Here is a 20,993-nt window from a genome sequence, read left to right as displayed (position 1 = left end):
TTTTGATTGAAAAAAGGAGTGCTCGTGCTCGATTTGGTGAATTTTTTGTCAGTGAAAAGACGGTACCTACTACCTAGGTGCCTATCCTATGTAGATAGACTTCAGACTTCCCTTCCAGCTGAGCTCAGCTTCAATCAGTTTTCCCAAGCCAGGTTAGTACCGATTAATTAACCAGTGGAGATCTGAAAACGTTGACGGATATCTGCCTTCTAGGTAGGTCTTCTATTCTGCAGTGGTCTTTCTTTGGGGCTTCTCGGTGATCCATTTCTGTCTTTGATGACTCCCATTCGTTTCAGTTAGGTACCTAGGTATGTACATATACATACCTTGCTGAAGGAGGAGGCCATTTACGAGTGTGATTGACCGGCGTCTGCCAAAGGATTTGTGATATATATATATATATATATCTATCTATATAAACTGATTTATTACTATATTACTATCATGGACACAACATCTATATCCACATCTGCGTCCTTTAATCCATTTTCATTATTATTATTTTTCTTTTAAATAATTTTCTGTTCTTTTCACTCTATCTGTACGTACCTAGTACACTCCCAGATGTCGCAGACAGACGAGCCATGCAAACTAGACTACAATTAACGAGCAATGCGTTCTGTCAGGTATCTCAAGCTTATACCTATGTACAATACAAGGTCATTAGCCGAAACTATACTGCATAATACATTATAGCGGGCGATCCTCCCGTCCTTCCTCTATCACTGAGACAAGCTTTTCTATGTCGTGCTTTGCGTGCTTTTGAAAAATTGAGGGAACAGCTCTCGAAGCTCCTCGAGACAGCGAATTGTGTATTTGCACGCCGGAATCCTTGGTGTTGGTAACTGAGGCTCGACCAGGTGGATGACGGTCCACCCCCGGGCCTCTGCATGTCTGCAGTTCAAATGAGAGTCATCTGTGAAAATTGCCATTAGTTCTGTTGCCGTCACTCAGAAGCACGATATACAGACCGACAAAATAGCAACTTTCAATGCTCGGTGCCGCTGCCTCCTTCTCTGCCTTCTCCCACATCTCCGGGTTTGGCTTACAGACCAGCTGGGGCTGCGAATAATCGCAATAGGTTAACCCCTCGAAGAGGTCGTCCACCCCCAACAGCCTCACCACCCGCTTCGCGTGGTTTACGTAGGCGTTCGTCAGGAGCCACAACTTTACCTTGGAGCGGTCGATATCCTCAAGCAATTTCCGCAAGTTCGGATCCGGCTTCAGGATGTCATCCAACGGCAAGGCGTCATCCACCTCGCGGTTGAACTCCAGTGGATCGATCTTATGATGACGAGTGAGACCTTCAATGGCGAGACCATATTCTCGATAATACTTTTTGTGGAGCATGGTTGCGTCTTCAACGCTCAACGATAGATGTTTGACGAAAAACCTGTCTGCAGGTATCATGTTAAAGAAGATACAGGCCAAAATCACCGGAATTAATATGAAATACCAATTAGATCTTGCATGATATCATGAATCTTCGTAGCTAGAAATTGCTTTCAGTTTCTGCCAGCGTATCTCAATTATCGAGACAACCGACCTCTGGAATACAGCTGGTCACAGAATTAGCATTTCGGCGACAGCTGCAGGACTAATGCACATACACAGTTATCAATGTCGAAAAAGAAAACCGGCCTGGTATCAGTAGGAGGTTCTTGGGTTGCCATGGTAGTCGACAATGAGTGTAATGTGAGAGAAAGAAGTTCTAACAAAAAGACTTCTATGACAAGGACAACACGAGAGACCAAGCAAATATATCAAAGAAAAAAAAAAGAAAACAATCTATGACAAGGCTTGGAAGGAATGATTGGTGGTTTGCAAAGAAACGCTGCGGGTTGGAGTCATACTGCAGGTGGGGGAATGTTTTGCAACCTCAGGCAGGAACACTTGGCCACAAGGACACTAGCTCCCGCCAACCACCTCATTAACACTCGTTACACACGTAACTCACCGTTTTGTCCCCTGTCCTGCTGAATGGATAATAACAATAATTGAGGGGACATCCACTCAGTTCATTCATCAGCGGCAAGTGCAACTGCTGGTGTGTCGTGCCAGCTGAGAATCTGCCCCCTACTGAGGTGTAACTGCTCGTCAGATTTGCACCCATGAGCACCGAAGTCATGGCTGCTAATGAGACTCCTGTCCCCGTCACGGGCGCGCCAGGTGCGCTGCCTCCGGTTGACGAGGTCAAGGAGTATGAGAAGATCTTGAGAATCAGTGACGAGATTTTTGCTGGAACTCACCCCAGGTTGAAGGTTCCCCCACAGTTTGTTCGCAAGGTCCCTTCTCGGACGCTTCAGACTCCCACTACCACGACAGCTTCAGCTGAGCCTTCTGGGACGCCTCAGTCCAAGTCCGGGCCTGCCACTTCACAGGCAGCGTCTACTGCTACTAGTGCTTCCACCGCTCCTTCTGTGTCTACGCGTGTAGCCCCGAAGCCTACGTCAGAGATCGATCCTATTTTCTTGACCAAATCCGATGACCTGGTCAGGGCGGAAATCCAACTCCAACGGCAGAGAGTGGAGAGGATGTTACGCGAACAACTGGAACAGAGAAGGCTCGAAGCGAGGCAGAAGGCTTCCGCTCAGGAAGCGAGGCCCGACTTCGACGTGACAGATGTCTTGAATAAGGCCCTGGAGATTGTTAAGCCTCTTCCACCACCTAGTGATGTTCACGGCGCTAATGGCACAACCGTCCCCAGCGACTCCTTCGACGAGAATTCCTTCTACTCTAGTAGAGCTCCCGACTCTCCCCAACATGAACCAGCCTCGTCGGAGTCGGAGCGACTGGTTCGCCCTCAGGATACGGAGGGAGCCCTGCCGGCTGATGTCACCGTAGGCCGTCGTTCAGATGGATTACCACGGCCTGAGGCCGCTGAGCCTGGTGTCACTGACACGGATACGCAAGGTTCTCTTTACAATGCTACTGACAAACCTATCCTCCCTCAGAGTCAAAAGCAGTCACTTAGCGCTGCGGTCCCTGCTGCACATGCAGATAAGTATGCTGTGCCTCGCGAGCCAGAGGAGCCGCTTGATGAACCAGAGTACTCGCCCCCGGAGCCAGTTATACCCCCAGTGGACAACAGGGATCACCATGAATACCATCGGCGCGAAGCGTTGAATCCCAGAAAACGATCCTATGAACGGCCGGCTGAGAGAACCCGGATGGGTCAGCGATCATATTCTCCAGCAAGTGACGTGAGAATTGTGAGAAACCATATAACCTCTCCTGCAGCTCCCCAGCCTTCCCGAGTCTCTCCTCTGGCCATGGCCAAAGTCCCATCCGTGCACCAGCTGAGGTCTGCTCAGCAGGACTATCGCCCGGAACGTGTCTCCACCGATCCGTATTCGGGACGTACCAGTCCAGAACAACTCATTCCTCGCAAGCGTCGGCGGCTGCAGGAATCCCGGGAACGAAGACATGCCGCAGAGTCTCCTGAGCCATATATCAAGCAGGAACCCGTCTCGCCGCCTCCGTTTGCCGACGTTCCACCCGCTTCGCAGGGTAGGAGTCGACAGCCTCAAGAACGTCCGGTTTACATTGATATCGCATCCCCTCGCTATACACCGTCCATTGACCGGAGAGAAGCGATTTCCAGGGAACCCGTCTACGAATTGGATCGATATGGCAACAACGCTCGCGACTATGACGCTCCCGTTGAGGCCAATATTGCTCGTACTGTTTCCCGCATGAGTTCGCGGAGGCCTGCCCGGGATACTCAGGATCTGAGGCGCGTTGCCAGTCTGCATCACGCGCGACATCCTGAGGTGTTATCTCGCGAATATGCAGAACCTGCAGGAGGCGTCCATCCCCGTTCGATGCGGGCTTCGTCGTACGCCGTGGTCGAACGTCCCACTTATTACGAGAGACCTAGATACTACGACGAAACGATCCCGTCCTACCCGAGACGCTATGCACCGGTCGATGAGCTCCCCCCATCCCCCGGGTTCCGTGAAACATATGTGGATGAAGAGCCGCCACCACCGCGACAACGGCGGATTGTGGTCGACGAGCATGGAAATCAATATTATGAGACAGTCCCAGCCCCGAAGGTCTGCACCATGCCGCCTCCTCCAAGTCGAGTGGCGAAGGTGGAGGATTACAATGAACGAGCCCATATACGCAACGGAAGCGTCCGAGCCACGTCGATTGTGGACGATCCTTATGGCGATCGGAGATATGTCCACGACATGCCGCCGCCTCCACAAACTACTTATCGCCGGGTTGTTGACTACCCGCGAGGTGTTGTGGAAGAGCGTCGGCCGTATCGTCCGGTTGCTGAGCGAGAGCCCGCATACCGCAGCAGCAGCGTCGTGGTTGACTATGCTCCTAGGCACTCTACCTACGTTGAGGACCATGAGATCCCCCGAGAACGATTGGTTCGGATGTCCAGTGTGCGGCCGCCTGCTACCCGCTACGAGGAGCCGCGGGAGGTCCATCGAGTGCAGAGTGTGCGACCCGGTGGGCGCGAGGTCAGCTATGTGGACGAGGAACCCCGACCGCAGCGGGAGTACATGGATCGCCCGGTGTATACTTCAATGCGGCCGGTGCGTGACGAACGGTACTACGACGATGAGGATGCGGGCCGGATAGTTCTTGACGGGACCGGGGAGGTTGTCCACCGGGTCCCTCAACGATATTAAGCGGCTGAAAGGTGACCTGAATCGCCATACGTTTCTTTCTTGTATGTACAGTAGCAGTCTATCACTTGGTGGCGTTTTTGAGGGTTTCTTTCTCAATCGACAATTATCATATCAGGATATAGGAAGAGCAGGAAGTAATCCGGCATGAAGCTCACGAGAAGATTTGTATTTCATTTCTGCGACAGTGGGAGCTTCTCTATTTCCTAGATGATAATTATCTCTATGAGATTTGTTTGCAATTGCCGAGTTGATTAGCTTCTCGACGGTCTTGTTTCTTCCTTTGATTGCATTTGGCATTGATAGTAATTAAATAATAATGAGTGACGATCTATTTAATATATCATCACCTGTTCTTTTATTAATTTCTCACAGGGTCCTCGTCACTGTCATCATAATTAGTTATATCTCCTGATTCTCGGCTGGCCGGCTAGACCGGGATGGCACGTTTGAAACAAGTTCGCACCGGCCGGGGAAAACGACTCGGGGCTGGACTCCGAGAGAAACCACGGGACACTCATCATCATCACCATTCAACATCATCATTACCGTATCAAGTGATTAGGACCATGATCGTGGTTACTCTTCCCTCCCATCCCGCGTGACGGTGATGGTGATGGGAATTCGCGGGATCTCATGCCTCACGTGATTTCCGAAACAGGCATCACGAGATACGGGTCAAGCTTTCAGGATTTTTGGACGATCGAACTGTATGGATGTGCTGTACTCTGTATGTAGATCATCCATTCATACCTCTTCGTGGCATTTTTTTTTCTGCTTCGGCTGCTGCTGCTGTTGTTGGCTGTGCGACAAGCGTCCATTCCATTCTCCGTCCTGGCCTGGGCTGTGGATTGGCGTCCCGCATTCCTCCCGTCGTCTCGCAGAGCAGGACAGGGCTAAGTGTCAATGTGTCAGTCTCTCTCTCACTGGCAAGGTCAGAGTTCCAACGGCCACATTTTACATGGACTAGCGTTATCGGCAGTCCGTCCGTCGAACCCATGTGGCTGATTTCCTCGTCTGCCGTCCGTTGAGACTGTGCCTATCATCGGCATCCAGCCGATCCACCCCCAAGGGATCCAGTCGGGAGGCGCAGGGTTCAGCAACTCGAGGTCGAGCCAGCTGCGGAGTGACCCTTGCTCCCATTCCATTCATTCACACTGCCTCGTCGCTCCGATTACCCCGGTCGCCCAGCACTGCCCGTCGAGTCGTCGACGCCAGCCTCCACTCTCACTCTGACGACAGGGTTCCGTGGCCAGTACAAACACCTGATCGTCTGTCACGGCAGGCTTACAGTCATCGCTCGTGGGCCGTTGAACAGGGCTGGAGCGAGCCTGATAGGGTTGACGGCGGGAAAGCTGGTCCAAAGTGTCAAGAATTCAACGGACAGAAAATCCATCCCACTACGTATGTGCGTCGTCGATCTTGAGTTTTGCTGATACTCTCCGATAGATCAGCAGAACAGGGGCCAGTCATGGACTGGAACTGATCGTAATTCTTTGCGTAGAGTAAAGTCAAGTACGGAGTAATGAATTGTGGTTTTACCTTCATGATTGTATCCTTCTGAAGCTTCATAATGGTGAACTAAATAAATGCCTATCCACGGTGGTCCCGTCAAACCCGAGCCAACCCCGGCTGGACTGCAGCTGCTGGAGCTCCATCTCCTTCGCCCCTCTTCTCTCCTCTCTCTGTTGCTCGCGAAGTTTCCAGGTTCCGGCTAGGCATCACCAGGTTGTTCATTAACTTGCTTAGTACGATCGATCTAGTGAGCTCAACGGACAGGCCTTCTCTTCTTTCCTTCCCCCACCCGTCCTCCAGCATCCTCACCCACCACCTGTTGACTCTGACTTGTCTTGACCTATCCTGTCGATCGTGAAAAGCCCGGACACTGCTTGTCCTGCAACCTGGCGACAGGAATTTGGTTGCCGCCAGCGAGCCAGCCCACCCGGGTCAGCCCCGAGATCTGACTGAGCTGCCCTCGCCGTCCGCCTAAACCGCCCAGCCTAACAGCTAAACGCCTACCTAACCACACCTAACACCTGCCTCTCTTGCCTTCCTCCCGACTCTCTCTCGCCGTCTCTCGCTCGAGTCGACCACCCTCTTCTGTCATCCGTCTCATCGCTCCACCCTTCAATCTGGCTCTCCTTCCTCTTCCCCTTCCTCTTCCTCTTTCTCTTCTTTCCCTGCCCTTCTTCCCCTCCCTTTTGCTTTTTCCGTTTTTTACTGCTGCTGCTTATTCCTCTTCCTCCTCTCCCTCTTCCCCTTCTCCCCTCGACTTGCTCATAGTCCAGGGGGCCGGAAGAAGCAACCATCCGCTCTGGCAGCATGCACAAGATCTCCAATTTCACGGGCCAGGCTCGCCATGGCTGGGAGCGGATGACGCCCGCCTTTGGGATGTCGCGCCCGCACGCCGACATTCCCGCTTCGCAGCAGTCCTTACGACGACCGCACGGTGCTCCGCCGCTGACCCCTCCCACCCCCGTTGATCCCACCGTTAACCTGTCCTTCAATGTCCCCTTCTCCTCCAATCTTGCCGGTCCGGATGTCGAGGATATAATACACGCCAGTCCCGGCGCCCTCCAGCGCTGGACCTTTCCCGAGGGCACCCCCGAGGGCACCCCGATCCACCAGCTGCCCGTACACGTCAACAACGTCGAGGCGCTCCGACGATTGTGTCGACATGTCAGTGAAACCAGTGGAGGCCGATTAGAGGCTACCGTGACGACGTCCGAGCCCAAGATTGTGCCTACATTACAACGACGGCCGCAGGGGCTCGTCACCAACGTTTGTCTCTCGGGCGACGGAGAGACGGTGCGCAAGATGAGAGCCAGGATTCTCAACGAGACTCCCATCTCTTTGGTTCGTAGTTTTTTTTTTCTCCTTGAACCATCTCCCCTCCACGCCCTTCTCGTCGTCACGCTCGAGCGACATGCCGCTAATATGATGTCCCCTGCAGCGCTGTGCGACCGTGGATGTGGACCAGCACCTGATCATGGATGCGACAACCAGAGGGATCCGTACCAGTGTTCTCGAGCATCTGGATACCCTTGCAGCCTATACGGGTGCGGATATTTTTCTCCTCAGCCCCAAGATGCTCGATGCCGATAGTGCGGTTGTTTCCTCGTATGGGTACGAGAATGGTTTGGACAATCGCTTTCGGGTGGCCATCTACGGCGATATGGAGAGTGCTGAACATGCGAAGACGAGACTGCTCATCATGATTGATCAAATTGTAAGTCCATGTCTTTCACCCCGGGTGTCTTCTGATAGTGACTGACCACCATCGCGTAGCTGAAACGACACGTGGATGCCATGAAACTGGAATTGACTATGCACACTCTCGTCTGTGGCCGTACGCGCAAGAATATCAAGATGATCGAAGCCGCGACGAATACCGCCATCTACTTTCCTCCACCCTTCCCCCGGATCTTCGGCTATACGCCACCAGGCGCCAATCGTCGTAGTGAAGATGAGGTCTACATCACCGCAGAAAACCCAGAGAATATCGCCCGGGCCAAGCAGAAGCTCCGAGAACTGGTCATGGGCGTGAAGATCTACGTCAAGGACGTCGTCCTCTCCGCGAGCAAGATCGACAACATCCTTCTTGACCGTCTGGATAAGGTCCGCAAGGTGATGGAGGCCAATGGCTCTTACGTGCTGTTCCCCCAGCTGGGAAGCCAGCGCGGTCTCGTTCGAGTTCAGGGCACGGAAGTCCTCCACGTTGAGCGGACCGTGCGGGAGATCATGGCTCTGGTATGTTCCAGCTGTTTCTTAGTTTGCGTGGCACCAGATGCTAACCATCCTCTTTCCAGGCGGGCCAGTTCTACAGCGCATCGTGGTGGATCGTCATGCCGGACCCGACCCAGGGTGGCATGCGTTCTCCTACTCCTGCGGATATTCGGACCATGCTGTCCGATATCTGCACCAACTCCGGGGCCGAAGTCAGCTTTGAAAACCTCACCTTCAGCATCAATGGATCGGACGATGCGGTCAAGGCGGCAATGATGGTCATCAACCAGATTCCTTTTGTCAATCGAAGCCCGTACCAGATTCGCGTCAAGATTGAGCTTGCCAATGAGCACAAGGAATTCGTGAGCGGCAAGAAGAATGGCAAGATCAACAAGATCATGGGGCAGAGTGCGTTCTTCCCTGGGCAGCAACCGGATACGTGAACTGACATCTTCCAGGCAACGTTCAAATCATATTTGACGGCTTCAATGAGTATAACTTCTATATCGATGTCTGCGGCACCCAATACGAGGCTACCAAAAATGGGCTGGATCTGGTCGAACAGGAGATGCCGGCGTCTATCTCCTTCCATGTCCCGGATCAGTATCACAAGCGGATCATTGGCATCGGTGGCCAACACATTCAACGGATTATGAAGAAATACTCTGTCTTCGTCAAGTTCTCCAACGCCATGGATCGGGGCGGTATCGGCAAGGACGATGATGATATCAAGGTTGACAATGTCATCTGTCGTACTCCCGCTCGAAACGCCCAGAGTCTGGATCTTGTCAAACAGGAGATCATGGATATGGTCGAGAAAGTTGTAAGTCTGATCCCGATAATTTCTTGTAAAAGGTCGCGCATTAACTTGGAGCAGGATGCGGAATATGTCTCGGAAACAGTCCTTGTCAACCGCTTGTACCACCGCGAGCTCCTAACCCGGATGCGCGAAATTGAAGAGCTCGAGAAGAAATGGAACTGCAAGATCGAGTTCCCGAGTACTGAGCTTGCGAGCGATGTCATCACGATCTCCGGTCCTGAATATCAAGTTCCCCAGGCCGTCGATGCTTTCTTGGTAAGATGCAGCGGATTGCTACCTTCAGATGAACGTGACTGACTGGTTACCTAGGGAATGGTGCCTGAAAGTCACGAGCTCTCCTTCCAGAGTTCAGCAGAGCTTCGGGAGTTCTTCAAGTCTCCCGAATTCCTTAAGGACGTTCGTGGGAAGCTCAAGGAGCAGTATGAAGTGGACGCTACCGTCGATACCTCTGCAGACCTCCCCAAATCTGCGGATGAGCCCGTATCTCCCACTTTACCGCCTCCAGAGGATCGAGTTCTGCTCGGCTACACGCGAAATAACGCCGGCGGGCTCAAAGACGCTATTGATTTCTTGATCTCTCGTCTGGTCGCCCACGGACTAGACGCCACAACCGTCAAGGGCGCTATCCCCCGCCCTAAATCAGACTCTTTCGAGGAGTCGTTGCCGTTCTTCGATTCCAAGCTCTTGCAGCATGCGCCTGCTCCAATCGTCACAGATTCGCCGACTCGGCCCAATTTCGCGGATGATGCCAGTGAGCGTGGATCCATCTTTGAACGGCTCCGGAAGCCCGGCAGTATTTCATCGTTTTCGTCTTTCATCGGTCGCAAAAACCACTCTGCCTCGCCGGGCTCGTCGTTCTTTAAACATGCGTCCAGCAACGCGTCAAAGGCGTCCCTCGTCTCCATGGAGTCCCGCGACAGCGGCTATCGCAATCCATGGAATGACTCGGGCGTCAACCTTCCTGAAGAAGATCTACACGCTGTCGGGAGTTCCCACAGCCACAGCAGCAGCAATGGCTGGCCAGCTCGCTTTGACACCAAGTTCCCTTTCGGCACTGCGCCCGGTGATATGACCCCGAAGCATGACCCGCGCGCGTCTTTTGATAGCGGTCGTCCTAGTACTTCGAACTCTACTTCTGGATACCCGGCTCCTATTGGGCCACCACGTTGAAGAAAAAAGAGAGATACCAATTTGCAGCAATATACCCTTGTTTGTTATTCTATCGGTTTGTTTTGTTGTTGTTTGACATTTCCATTTTGATACCACGGGAAAGTGAAATTTTTAAGGGAATGGCTTGCAGGAAGAAGAACGTCGGAGAGAAAAAGAGAGGATGTGAATCCATGACAGATTTACTCCACTCAAGAACAAAAAAAAAAACAAAAACGAACCCGACGACTGGACTCGGCGTTTTGTTATATCTGACTCTTGTTATGTGAGATGCTATCTATCTATCTGTTCCAATCATGTTCTATGCTACGAATGGTAACGCCAAGTCCGCGGATTATTATTATAGCTTGGGGTTTGGGGGGAAAGAGGGTCCGGTCCGTTTGATTTGATTTTTTTTCTTTTTTCAATTTTTCAATTTTTGCAAGCAAGCAAAGGAATGATACCAAGGAAATGTTGAGAAATATCGATATCCCTGTTCCGGCTGTGATGTCTTTGTTGATTGATTTGTTGAAGTTTCGGGCGTTCAAGACTGGAGTCTGTATGCTGTTTTGCTGTTTTTAACTTCTGTCAATGTTGATATCCCAAGACCGCACCAGATGCAAATGATGCAAGTGAGTTGATGAGAGGGTGGAATCAAAGCCACTCATTCACTCGCTCCATTCAATTCAATTTGACCAGCTTCTTGGGACTTTTATAAAACTTGTTGGATCAACATTTTTTTGATGAAAGGAAAGCCCATGGCATGACCTCCAGATTCTTAAAGATACCACTACAGACCAAAAAAAAGGGAAAAAATGGTTTTTTTTTTAAAAAAATTAGACAAGAAGCTATTTAAATGGATAGAGATTATCTCATCTGCTTGGGTGCGAATTTATCCATAATGCGCACGTTTCTCTCTCTCCGGGTGTGTAGATACTACATAGGGCCTGAGTAGTTTCCTCTCCCCACCGAGTATTCTGTACGCCAGAAGTAGAAGAAGTTTTAGCCCTTTTTCTTCTTTGTTCCATGGGGGGAAAAAAGCCGCAGGACACTAAGAAAGAGCCTAGGTATATTGACTATCTATCTACTAGGTAGATGCTTGAGTGGAGGTGAGATCTGTCAGGGGCTCGCTCAGGTCACGTGATATTGCCCGTGGGAGCTGACCGACATCACCAACACAGACATCATATCAACAGAATAATAAGGAAAAAAAAGCAAAAGTCAACTGGTTGTATCACTCAAATGCGGAGTTACTCCTTCACTCCTGCGGGAGCAGATCACGATATATATATATATATATATATACCACATTTAATGTTGAAGTATCAAGTCAAAGTCTGTCTTCTGGGTTGCGCAGGATGCGAATCGAATCGAATATCAGATCAGAGAGGACGGACATTCAGAACGCGAGACAGGCTGGTATAGAGCTGGCCAGAGATCGAGGACCGCCTGATCCAGCGTGAGACCCTGCCCTGGCAGCTGTTGAAGGTTGTACCTGGCATAGGCTACTAGCCACAAGGGAAACTTGCCGACGTTATACCGCCCGTCCAGTTTGCCTTGTGCGACTTGAATTCAAAAATGATTGATCGGGATCCCTGAGCGTGCAGCGGCTGCAACTCGAATCACATCACATTGGTCTGAAGCTCCTTCGCTTGCACCCGAACATTCTATCCACATGGGCATTGAATGGACTGAGAAAGGCTCCCTGTATGGTCCGAGTCGTCGGTGAGGATTACACACGGTCCTCGAGTCTCGATGAGGAGGAAGTCAGCCGCGTCTGTCATCGAATGAGGATAGGATACACTGGCCTCAAGCGGTATCCTCATCGTCTACCGCATCCACCCACGTCGCGTATTCCGAGCATTCCGGATGGGTCGAAGGATTTGAGAGTGATGCCAGACAGAGCTCTGAGGAGCAGATCGAACCGTCTAGAGGTGCTCAGCCTCAGATCACTGGAGCCACCTGCCGGCAGTTACCCAGCCCAATGAAGAGTTTTCCCCCGGATGGCAGGTCCTGCAGCAGTTGGTCTGCACATTCACTGCCGTTTTCTTGCCATGAGCAGCTCCTCCCAGGTCAGCGGGATGATTTGTGGAGCAGCACAGCGCGTGCTGAACGAAGGAGATTGCTGAGCTGAGACCGACATCATTCGCCTGCTTGAGCTCCTGTCCCTGCTTGCGAGTCAAGAGTACTGTCTCAGTCTTCTCTGCATCGAATTAAACTGCATTATCCTGCCCATGGCAGTCTCACAAGCCTGCTGCCCTGACCCCATATTTCAAATGGGGCCGCTTTTAATTACCGACCTGGAGCACGTGGTATCCTGCCGGGCGTGACGTTTCTTTTCCCTGCTCATTGCTTCTAGATCATGTCTAGAGTGGGAAGCGCGTCGTAAGTGCAAGAATGAGCTTGGGGACCCTTTTTTTCGGTGCTTCCCCTATTTTGAGGACGGTTCGCCACGACAGCAGGCATGTAAAACGCCTAGAATTTATATCGCTTCTTTTGAACTCATTGTAGGGACAACCTCGCTCTTTTCATGCCCGTCATGCGCGTCTCATCATCGTTGCTCTTCTCGTTCAATATAGTTGCGCTGCCAACCGTTACGGCCCTCTATCCTTTCAACATTGCACGAGATACTCCCTCTCCCCCAAGTCCGGCTGATATTGTTCGTCAACTTGGACCAAAACTGTCCCCCAATGCCACCATCTTTACGCAAGGTGACTCTCGATTTGCAAACGCGACGGCTTGTTTGCAGGAATACGACCACCCTGGCTTCATCGTGGTTGTGGAGCCCGGAACCGAACAAGATGTTCAGACTATTGTAAAGACATCTCCTGTTCCTCTGTTTGTTGTCAAATATGGCTGACTCTCCACAGGTCAAGTACGCTAATTCCTATGACCTCCCATTCCTTGCGGTGAATCGGGCCCACGGTTCCACGAAGCGGTTGTGTTGGGGTTATGGGCCCTGGGCTGGGTGGTGGCTTCAACCGCTACGAGGGTTTCTACGGCCTGTTCATCGACGGGTTGCTTTCGATGAATGTGGTGTTGGCCAATGGAAGTGCCATCACGGTCTCTGCAGACTCGTATCCAGATCTCTGGTGGGCGATGCGCGGAGCCGGCCACAAGTTCGGCATTGTGACTAGTTTCCACGTGCAGATTCATCCCCGCATGGTGGACGAATGGTCCTACATCCAATATTTCTTCACGCAGGACAAGCTGGAGCCCCTTTTCGAAGAGCTGAATGCCCAGGTGGCCAGTCAGCCGAAGGAGTTGGCGAACGATGGCCAGTTTGCCTGGGTCCCCGAAGTCAGCACCACCGAGGTAGGTTGAATTCGAGCATCTCCCGCAACCTCACGTTGCAACACTGCTAATCTACCAGCCTGTGATTATCCTGACATTTTACTACGCTGGGACCGCCCAGCAAGCGGCTCCATTTATCGCCTCGTTCACCGCTCTGGGCCCTGCCTCGAGCGTGCAGGGCTCCATCCCCTATCCTGACATCCCAGACGCGACGGGGACCGGCTCCAGCAATCCGGTGTTCAAGATGGCCTGACTCATCTGCAATTTTCCATTGGCCTCCTGACCTATAACATCACGGCCAACCGGCAGGTCTACGACTTTTTCAAAAATCAGACGATCGAGACACCCGCTTACAATCTCTCCATCATCGTCTTCGAAGGTTACTCCCTCGGAGGCGTGAGGGCTGTCGACCCGGCATCGACCGCTTATCCTTATCGCGAAGATAACCTCGTCACGTATGTTCCGTTTCCTTCACTGGCACAGAGTTTAGCTGACTGGTGTAAGCCTCACCTTTATCACATATCCTCCCAACAGCTCGCTAGATGAGGCAGGTATAGCCTTCGGTCAGCGAATCCGCCAGTTGTGGGCCGACGGTCAGCCCGGGAGAAAAAAGACCGTGTATGTGAACTATGCGTTTGGCGAAGAGCCGCTGGAGCAGATATATGGGTATGAGCCGTGGCGGTTGCAGAGGCTGCGCGCGGCCAAGGAGAAGTATGACCCTTACAACCGGTTCGGGTATTATAATCCCATCATCACCCCTTCATATTCCGTTGAAGGGGGTCAATAGTGACCATAGTTGAGGATTACTGATGGTAAGCTTTGAACTTCATCATCGGCGCTTTCCCTTTTGATTCTGTCCGTTTCAGTGCTGTCTGTCAGTTTCTAGCAGCTCACCCATGAAAGCACACAATGTCAGGAAGGAGATAGAAGCCGGGTGGATCAGATCCCCAGCCAGGATTTGGCCATATAATATAATATAATCTGCCCTAGATTCTTTCTCCCTAGATTTTTTTTTTCATCTTCTTCAGTCAGTGTCAACTCAACCATCGTCGTTTAATTAGTCTAGTTATCCAACCTTCCTCGTTTAGTTAAATCAAATCAAAATTGATCAACCAACATTTTTTTTAATAAAAATGGTCTTAAGAGAACAGACTGTATAATTTTTATTTAGAAAAAATAATTAATATTACGAGGTTCATCTTTAGATATAAATATTTTTTAGGAAATTTTGGAAGTTATTATTATTATTATTATAGGCTATAGGTAGACAAATTTCTATATAAAAAAGTTAATTTGACCAATTTTCTTGGTGAAAATCTATTTTAAAATTTCCCTTTATATATAGTATTTTTTGAATAAGTAATATTTTTGAGTGAATTGAGTGTGAATATGCAGGTGTGTTGCCTTCTCGATCATTACTGCCTCAGGCAACCACGCCAAGGTGGACTTCCGACTCGCGCGGCATCGCGTGTTCGTTGGGCTTGGCACTCCTGAACAGGAACTCTCCATACAAACTCCAGCAACCTCAAGGACTCTTCAGCTCACCAGTCAATTCACCAGTCAGCATCTCTCCGCTCTTTGCGTCGCTGACTGGCTTTGAGCAGTATTATTCGGATGAGCTGATGCTTTGTTTCTTCCACCATGGCTGACCTCTCTCCCGGCCAGGTAGTCAGCCTGCTGGACGGCCGTCAAGCGACGGTCCGCTTTGTCGGGTCGACGCATTTCGCCCCTGGAGAGTGGATTGGAGTCGAGCTCGACGAACCGACTGGAAAGAACGATGGCTCTGTGCAAGGGGAGCGGTATTTTGACTGCGAACATGGCTTCGGCATGTTTATCAGGCCTTCCGCTGTCGCGGCCGTCATCGCGCCCAGCGAACAACCCAGGCGCGAGAGTAAACAGTTGTCCAAACCGGGCGGCAATGGCGCTCCTGCGGGCAGGTCCCAGAGCGGCTCTGCGTCAGGGCCCAGCAGCGCGGTAAAGAGAACAAGTGGAAGTCTGTCTTCAACAGCTCCAAAGCGCAACAGTGCGAGTGGGCCCAGTACCTCGTCCGCTTCAAGAGCGGCTCCCTCATCGCGGACTCCTAGAGTATGACAACGGTGGTTCCTACAAGAAAAGTTGATGTTGATGTCCCGCTGACGATTGCTGTTTTATAGTCCCCAACAAAGTCACCTACGAAGCAATTGGGCCATCCCTCTCGGCCAGCCTCCTTTAGCGGTAAACCCTCAGCTACCGTAGCCAAACCCAGACCCGGTGTCGGAAACAGAGCCTCAATGGGACCGTCACCACCGAGTGCTGCAGCAGCATCAAGAACATCACGCCAGTCGCTGATAGGGTCGCAAAGTAAGCTGGGCAAGCCTGGCAGTCCTGGCACGGGCTCCGCAGGAATGGGACCGGCGAAGCGCCTTTCCCTGCGGCCGGCTGCTGCGAAAGGGCAATCGTCAGAAACGGAGAGTCGAACAAGTGCTCCGTCTGACGTGAGTCCCACAATTGAATCGTCGCAGGATGCTGAAGGAGAGACCCAGTCAGATGTCCTTTCGTCTCCAGAAGCTACGCCTAAGCAGGCTGGAGCACACAGGGCAGCTTCGTCTCGTCCAGGCCTCTCCTCGACTCCATCGCAGCGGGGTTCGCAGCAAAGCGCAGCGCTCGCGAGGGAGTTGGAGGATCTCAAGACCAAACTGAAAGTGATGGAAAAGAAGAGAGCCGAGGACCGAGAGAAGCTGAAGAATCTCGAGAGGCTTCAGGCTGAGAGAGATAAATTCGAGGGAATCATTCAGAAGCTGCAGACCAAATATCAGCCACAACAGGCCGAGCTGACAGAATTGCGCAAGAAATTAAAGGAGGCAGAAACGAAGCTCGAGGAGTCAGAAAGACAGCAGGCGGAGCACGAAACAATCCTTGAACTGGCAACTCTCGACAAGGAGATGGCCGAAGAGGTGGCCGAGGCCCTCAAAATGGAATGTCAGACCTTGAAACTGAAACTGGAGGAGCTTGAGTTGGAGGTAGAAGTCCTCCGGGAGGAGAATGAGGAATTGAGCCAAGTGATGAGCCCGGAAGAGAAGTCCAGTCAGGGATGGCTGCAGATGGAGAAGACTAACGAACGGCTTCGGGAGGCCCTGATCCGTCTACGTGATATGACCCAACAAACGGAAGCGGAGCTTCGAGATCAGATTAAGGAACTGCAGGATGACTTGGAGGAGTACGCGACCGTCAAGGCGCAGTATGAAGCCACTAAAGAGAAACTATTGGCTTCTGAATCCAACGTGGAGGACCTCAAGCAACAGCTGGAGACTGCTCTGGGCGCCGAAGAAATGATTGAAGAGCTGGCAGACAAAAACATGCGATACCAGGAAGAAATCAACGAGCTGAAAGCCGCCATCGAGGACCTGGAGAGCTTGAAGGAAATCAACGATGAGTTGGAGCTGAACCACATCGAGGTAGAGAAGCAGCTGCAGGAAGAACTCGACTATAGAGAGGCTCTCTTCAACGAGCAGTCTCGCAAGGTCGCTCAGCAGGATGAGATCATCGAGGATTTGGAATACACGCTGTCTCGTTTCCGCGAACTGGTCGCTAACCTGCAAAGCGATCTGGAGGATATGCGGGCCTCTCAACAGATCACGGAATCCGAAGCCAACGAGCTATCGATGCGGTCAAGAGCGATGATGGATCTCAACATGAAACTCCAAGCTTCCGTCGAAAAGGCGCAGATGAAAACGATTGACATCGAGCTGGGCCGGATGGAGGCCGAGGAGTCCGCTCGGCATCTGTCCATTGTGCAACTCTACCTGCCAGAGTATTTTGACGGCGAGAAGAACTCCATTCTTGCCTTTCTCCGAGTCAAGCGCGTTGGGTTCAAAGCAACTCTGATGGGCAATACGATTCGGGAACGACTGGCGGACCAGAGCAGTTTCCAAACTGTCCAGGAGAATGCTTTTACGTCGTACGATGTCCTCGAGAAACTGCTGTGGATTTCATGCATCTGCGATCGGTTCGACAAGTTTGTGAGCTCATGCTCTCCTGAGCAATTTACTAGCTTTGAACGCGCGTTGTATGAGCTCGAACCAGTGGAGCGCACGCTGAATTCCTGGATCGATGCTTTGAAGAAAAATGAAATCAACGAGAAGAAATGCGCCGAAGAACTGCAGAGATCCATTGCTCTGTTGACCCATCTCGCCGAAACGCTCATTCCGGTGGAGCTGGCGACGTATGCCGATGAGATCTACATGCGCTCGGTATTGATTCAGGCGTATCTGGAGCACACGGCCTCAGCCCTATCCCGACTCAAGACTTATTTGCAAGCCAAGCTCCCCGCGCCGGCCGAGGATGACGAGGAGGGCATGTTTCTTTTCAATAAGACGGATGCACTGGTCAGCCAGGCTCGGGGATTGAAGGTGGTGATCAGCAAAGTGATTAAATCCCTTGAAGAACTGCAATCGAGATCCCTCTCATTGTCTGGTGATGCGGCTGAACCGTTTGAAACTACTGAAGAGACAGCCAAGAGTCTGTCGGAGTTGGCGCGTCAGCTGGGCGAGAATATCGTCCTTCTGCTCAGCGAAGAAGGCCGTACGGAGCCGTTTACTTATCCTGAAATCTTGCAGAACATGTCACAAACGGCGTTATCTTTGGTTCAAGCGCCCGCTGCGGACGGCGAGAGTAACGATGCGCTTTCCTTGCTGAGTGGAAAACTGCGTGCTTTGACCGGTCATCTGGAAGTGCTTAGCACGCATTCCTCTGATTTGTCGCATACTGCCGAGTTTGAAAGAGGTCGTTTCCCCTGGATGCTGCGGGCAGAGGAGCTCAAATCCAACAAGACGATATCTCCGGACGCTGATGAGGAGATCCGTCGATTGAAGAACGAGCTGAGTGAAGCGTCGACCGCTCTTGGCGTGAAAGACAAGACCCTGGAGGAACAGTCGATGAAGGTCGAACTGCTGGAAGCGCGGATGCGTGATGCCAACAAGAAAGCTGCTCTGGCGAAGGAATTCGAGAAGAAATTCGAACAGATGCAAGAGAAAGAGAGCCAGCTCCGGGAGACTGTGGAGAAATTGACGAAAGATCTGCGAGCGATGGAGGCAGAGCGAGACGATTACAAATCGCGTTTCGAACGAGCGAAGAGAGCATCTGGCTCAGCCGGTGCTGGCGCGGCTGGCGGTGTTGTCGTGGACAGCGAAGCCTCCTTGGCCGCTATGCGCGAGAACGAAGCGCTCCGCGCAGAAGTCAGCAGCCTGCAGGCCGCAGTACGGTTCCTGCGCGAAGAGCTCCATCGCGCGAGCACACTGGATCCATACTCCGTACAGAGATCCGTCGACACGTACTCGTGGCTCGAAGCGCCGCTCACGCAAGCCAAACCCAGCGCACAGCAGGAATCGCGGTACCACCGCGCCGCCGAAAGCAGAGACGTGCTTACGCATCTGTTGAAACTGGCAAAGGAGACAAAGATTACCGATCTGGAGTCCACGCTTCCTAAGGACGGCGCTAGCCGTCTCGCGTGGCGGCCGACGAAGTCGACGTTCAAATACCAGGTCCTGCAACAGCGGGAGCGCTTCGAGCGGTGGGCTGAATGGAGAGACGACGTCGCGAGCCGCGAGAGAGAAGAGGAGAGAATGGCAGAAGCGAAGCGCCAACGAGCCCTGCGCGAGCAACAGGAGCGGAGACAGGCGCAGCAATCCTCGTCTACTTCCGCTGCCTCTGCCTCTGCAGCCACCGCCTCTCATCGCAACACCCACGCCAAAACTCCCTCAGTCAGTCTGGGCGGCTACGGCATGATGGGTCGCGCGTGGCGGATCCTCGGCATGCAGGAGGTAGATGGTAAGGAGACGGGTGAAGAGCCGGGGAAGGTCCAGATTGTGTCAACGTAGGAAGACACGGTGATACTGGACTGGAATCAGCAAGAGCATTCACGAGGGTTGAATCGGAAAGTTTAGGGTCAGGGTCAGGGTCATTTCTTCTTAGTCACGGATTTTTGTGCTTTAATAATTTAACGCTTGCTTGCTCCTCGGACCTCCTCCTCTGAACGATCGATTAATCAATCTATCGAACGAATTACCTTGTCGACCTTATCCTATTCTGTTCTGTTACCTTGTGTTGCACATATACATGTACATACAGTACATATGTATATATATTTCCCCCCCTGTTTCGTTCATTTTCTGTTCAACATCTTGCAGGTCGGTCGGTTCGGTGATCCTAACTAAGTATACCCCTTGCTTGTGATATTATTTATTTTTTTTTCTTTAGTTTAGTGTTTTTTCCCCCCCTTTCTTTCAATATTATTCTCTCTCTGGATCGATCGGTCGAGATAATGATAGATACCTCCTCCTTGTTGTTGTCTTGCCAAGTGTAGAGTACCTACCTACCGAGTTCAGTCTTAAGGTTTATTTATTTATGTATGTATGGTGTGGTTTTGCCCATTTACCTACTTTTGTACAGTACAATACAGTACAGTATAGTACCTTCTTACTCCTTTTCTAACTGAATTTTTTTATTATCCTGCCTCAAATAAAATAATCAAATTGTCAGCGCCTAGGAGTCCTACCTCGGTACTCCGTAGTAAGCAAGTACCCGAAAACGAAGGAAGGAGATGGATGCAGATGGATGGAAACTAATCAGCAACCCCTTGTTGTTTCAGGGTATAAAAATAAAAAAAAACAGCCTTGTTTTTCTCATTCTCATCTCCTTGAAATTTCTTGATCGTTTTTCTAATTATTACTATATAATATAATATATATATTTTTCATGTCATACTAGGAGTTTAGATTCAGCCATCTTATTTGTTTTCTGTTGACAGATTGATGATCAATAATATAATTCTATTCTACCTTATTTATTCCCTCTATCCCTTCCCGTCCCGTCCCCTTGACCATCCTCCATCCATCCTCTATGTCTAGGTACCTAGGCAGTGTAGCACCATTATGGGCTTACCTTATCATAGGTAATTTTACTATAAGGGCTCAAGACTTTTTTAAAAAAATTAAAATAAAAATAAAGATACTATCTACTAGATATGGCTCTGATAACCTAAACTATCTTACCCTATTTAAGTAAGTGTGAAGGGTGGTAAGACTAAGTAATGTATGTATGTACAGTACATACATTACCTAGAATTACCAAATTGCCCTGTACATACTTTCAAACCAGTTTATCATAAGATCATGGTTTTGATAGCTTTTTGTTGCTAAATTCTTATTTATAGATATATAGATCAGTAGATCAGAGAGGTGGAATTAGGTGGCAAAAGACTTGATCGAGGGCATTTATTTATTAATGATTAATACCTCATTACTTACTTGCCTTACAATAATAGGCTGGTATCAGGGAAGCAATATCATGGTCGAATCCAAGGGGCGGGGGGAAGAAGGGGGAGG

General features: G+C 50.9%; 5 protein-coding genes across 5 annotated transcripts; 4 read left to right on the top strand and 1 right to left on the bottom strand.

Moving 5' to 3' along the window:
* Positions 1 to 740: 740 nt before the first annotated feature.
* On the bottom strand, positions 741 to 1,673 carry VTN77DRAFT_5593 (uncharacterized protein; the record flags this gene model as incomplete). The annotated part of the gene is made up of 5 exons (XM_069421778.1): positions 741 to 916; positions 972 to 1,397; positions 1,457 to 1,492; positions 1,547 to 1,559; positions 1,611 to 1,673. 5 exons carry the CDS (start codon positions 1,671 to 1,673, stop codon positions 741 to 743), a joined length of 714 nt encoding a protein of 237 aa, XP_069276825.1.
* Positions 1,674 to 2,111: 438 nt separating this feature from the next.
* Positions 2,112 to 4,649, top strand: VTN77DRAFT_5592 (uncharacterized protein; the record flags this gene model as incomplete). The annotated part of the gene is made up of 1 exon (XM_069421777.1): positions 2,112 to 4,649. One exon carries the CDS (start codon positions 2,112 to 2,114, stop codon positions 4,647 to 4,649), a length of 2,538 nt encoding a protein of 845 aa, XP_069276824.1.
* A 2,319-nt stretch (positions 4,650 to 6,968) lies between these two features.
* On the top strand, positions 6,969 to 10,362 carry VTN77DRAFT_5591 (uncharacterized protein; the record flags this gene model as incomplete). The annotated part of the gene is made up of 7 exons (XM_069421776.1): positions 6,969 to 7,502; positions 7,600 to 7,875; positions 7,935 to 8,396; positions 8,456 to 8,780; positions 8,831 to 9,195; positions 9,250 to 9,447; positions 9,502 to 10,362. 7 exons carry the CDS (start codon positions 6,969 to 6,971, stop codon positions 10,360 to 10,362), a joined length of 3,021 nt encoding a protein of 1,006 aa, XP_069276823.1.
* Positions 10,363 to 12,877: 2,515 nt separating this feature from the next.
* On the top strand, positions 12,878 to 13,475 carry VTN77DRAFT_5590 (uncharacterized protein; the record flags this gene model as incomplete). The annotated part of the gene is made up of 2 exons (XM_069421775.1): positions 12,878 to 13,153; positions 13,209 to 13,475. 2 exons carry the CDS (start codon positions 12,878 to 12,880, stop codon positions 13,473 to 13,475), a joined length of 543 nt encoding a protein of 180 aa, XP_069276822.1.
* A 1,798-nt stretch (positions 13,476 to 15,273) lies between these two features.
* On the top strand, positions 15,274 to 19,487 carry VTN77DRAFT_5589 (uncharacterized protein; the record flags this gene model as incomplete). Its single annotated transcript, XM_069421773.1, has 2 exons — positions 15,274 to 15,717; positions 15,786 to 19,487. 2 exons carry the CDS (start codon positions 15,274 to 15,276, stop codon positions 19,485 to 19,487), a joined length of 4,146 nt encoding a protein of 1,381 aa, XP_069276821.1.
* Positions 19,488 to 20,993: the final 1,506 nt, after the last annotated feature.

Source organism: Rasamsonia byssochlamydoides, assembly GCF_041956645.1.
Source record: "Rasamsonia byssochlamydoides strain NRRL 3658 unplaced genomic scaffold VTN77scaffold_40, whole genome shotgun sequence".
Classification (NCBI taxonomy): Eukaryota; Fungi; Ascomycota; class Eurotiomycetes; order Eurotiales; family Trichocomaceae; genus Rasamsonia; species Rasamsonia byssochlamydoides.
Note: the sequence above shows the minus strand (reverse complement) of the source record. Positions and strands in the feature narration are given on the sequence as shown.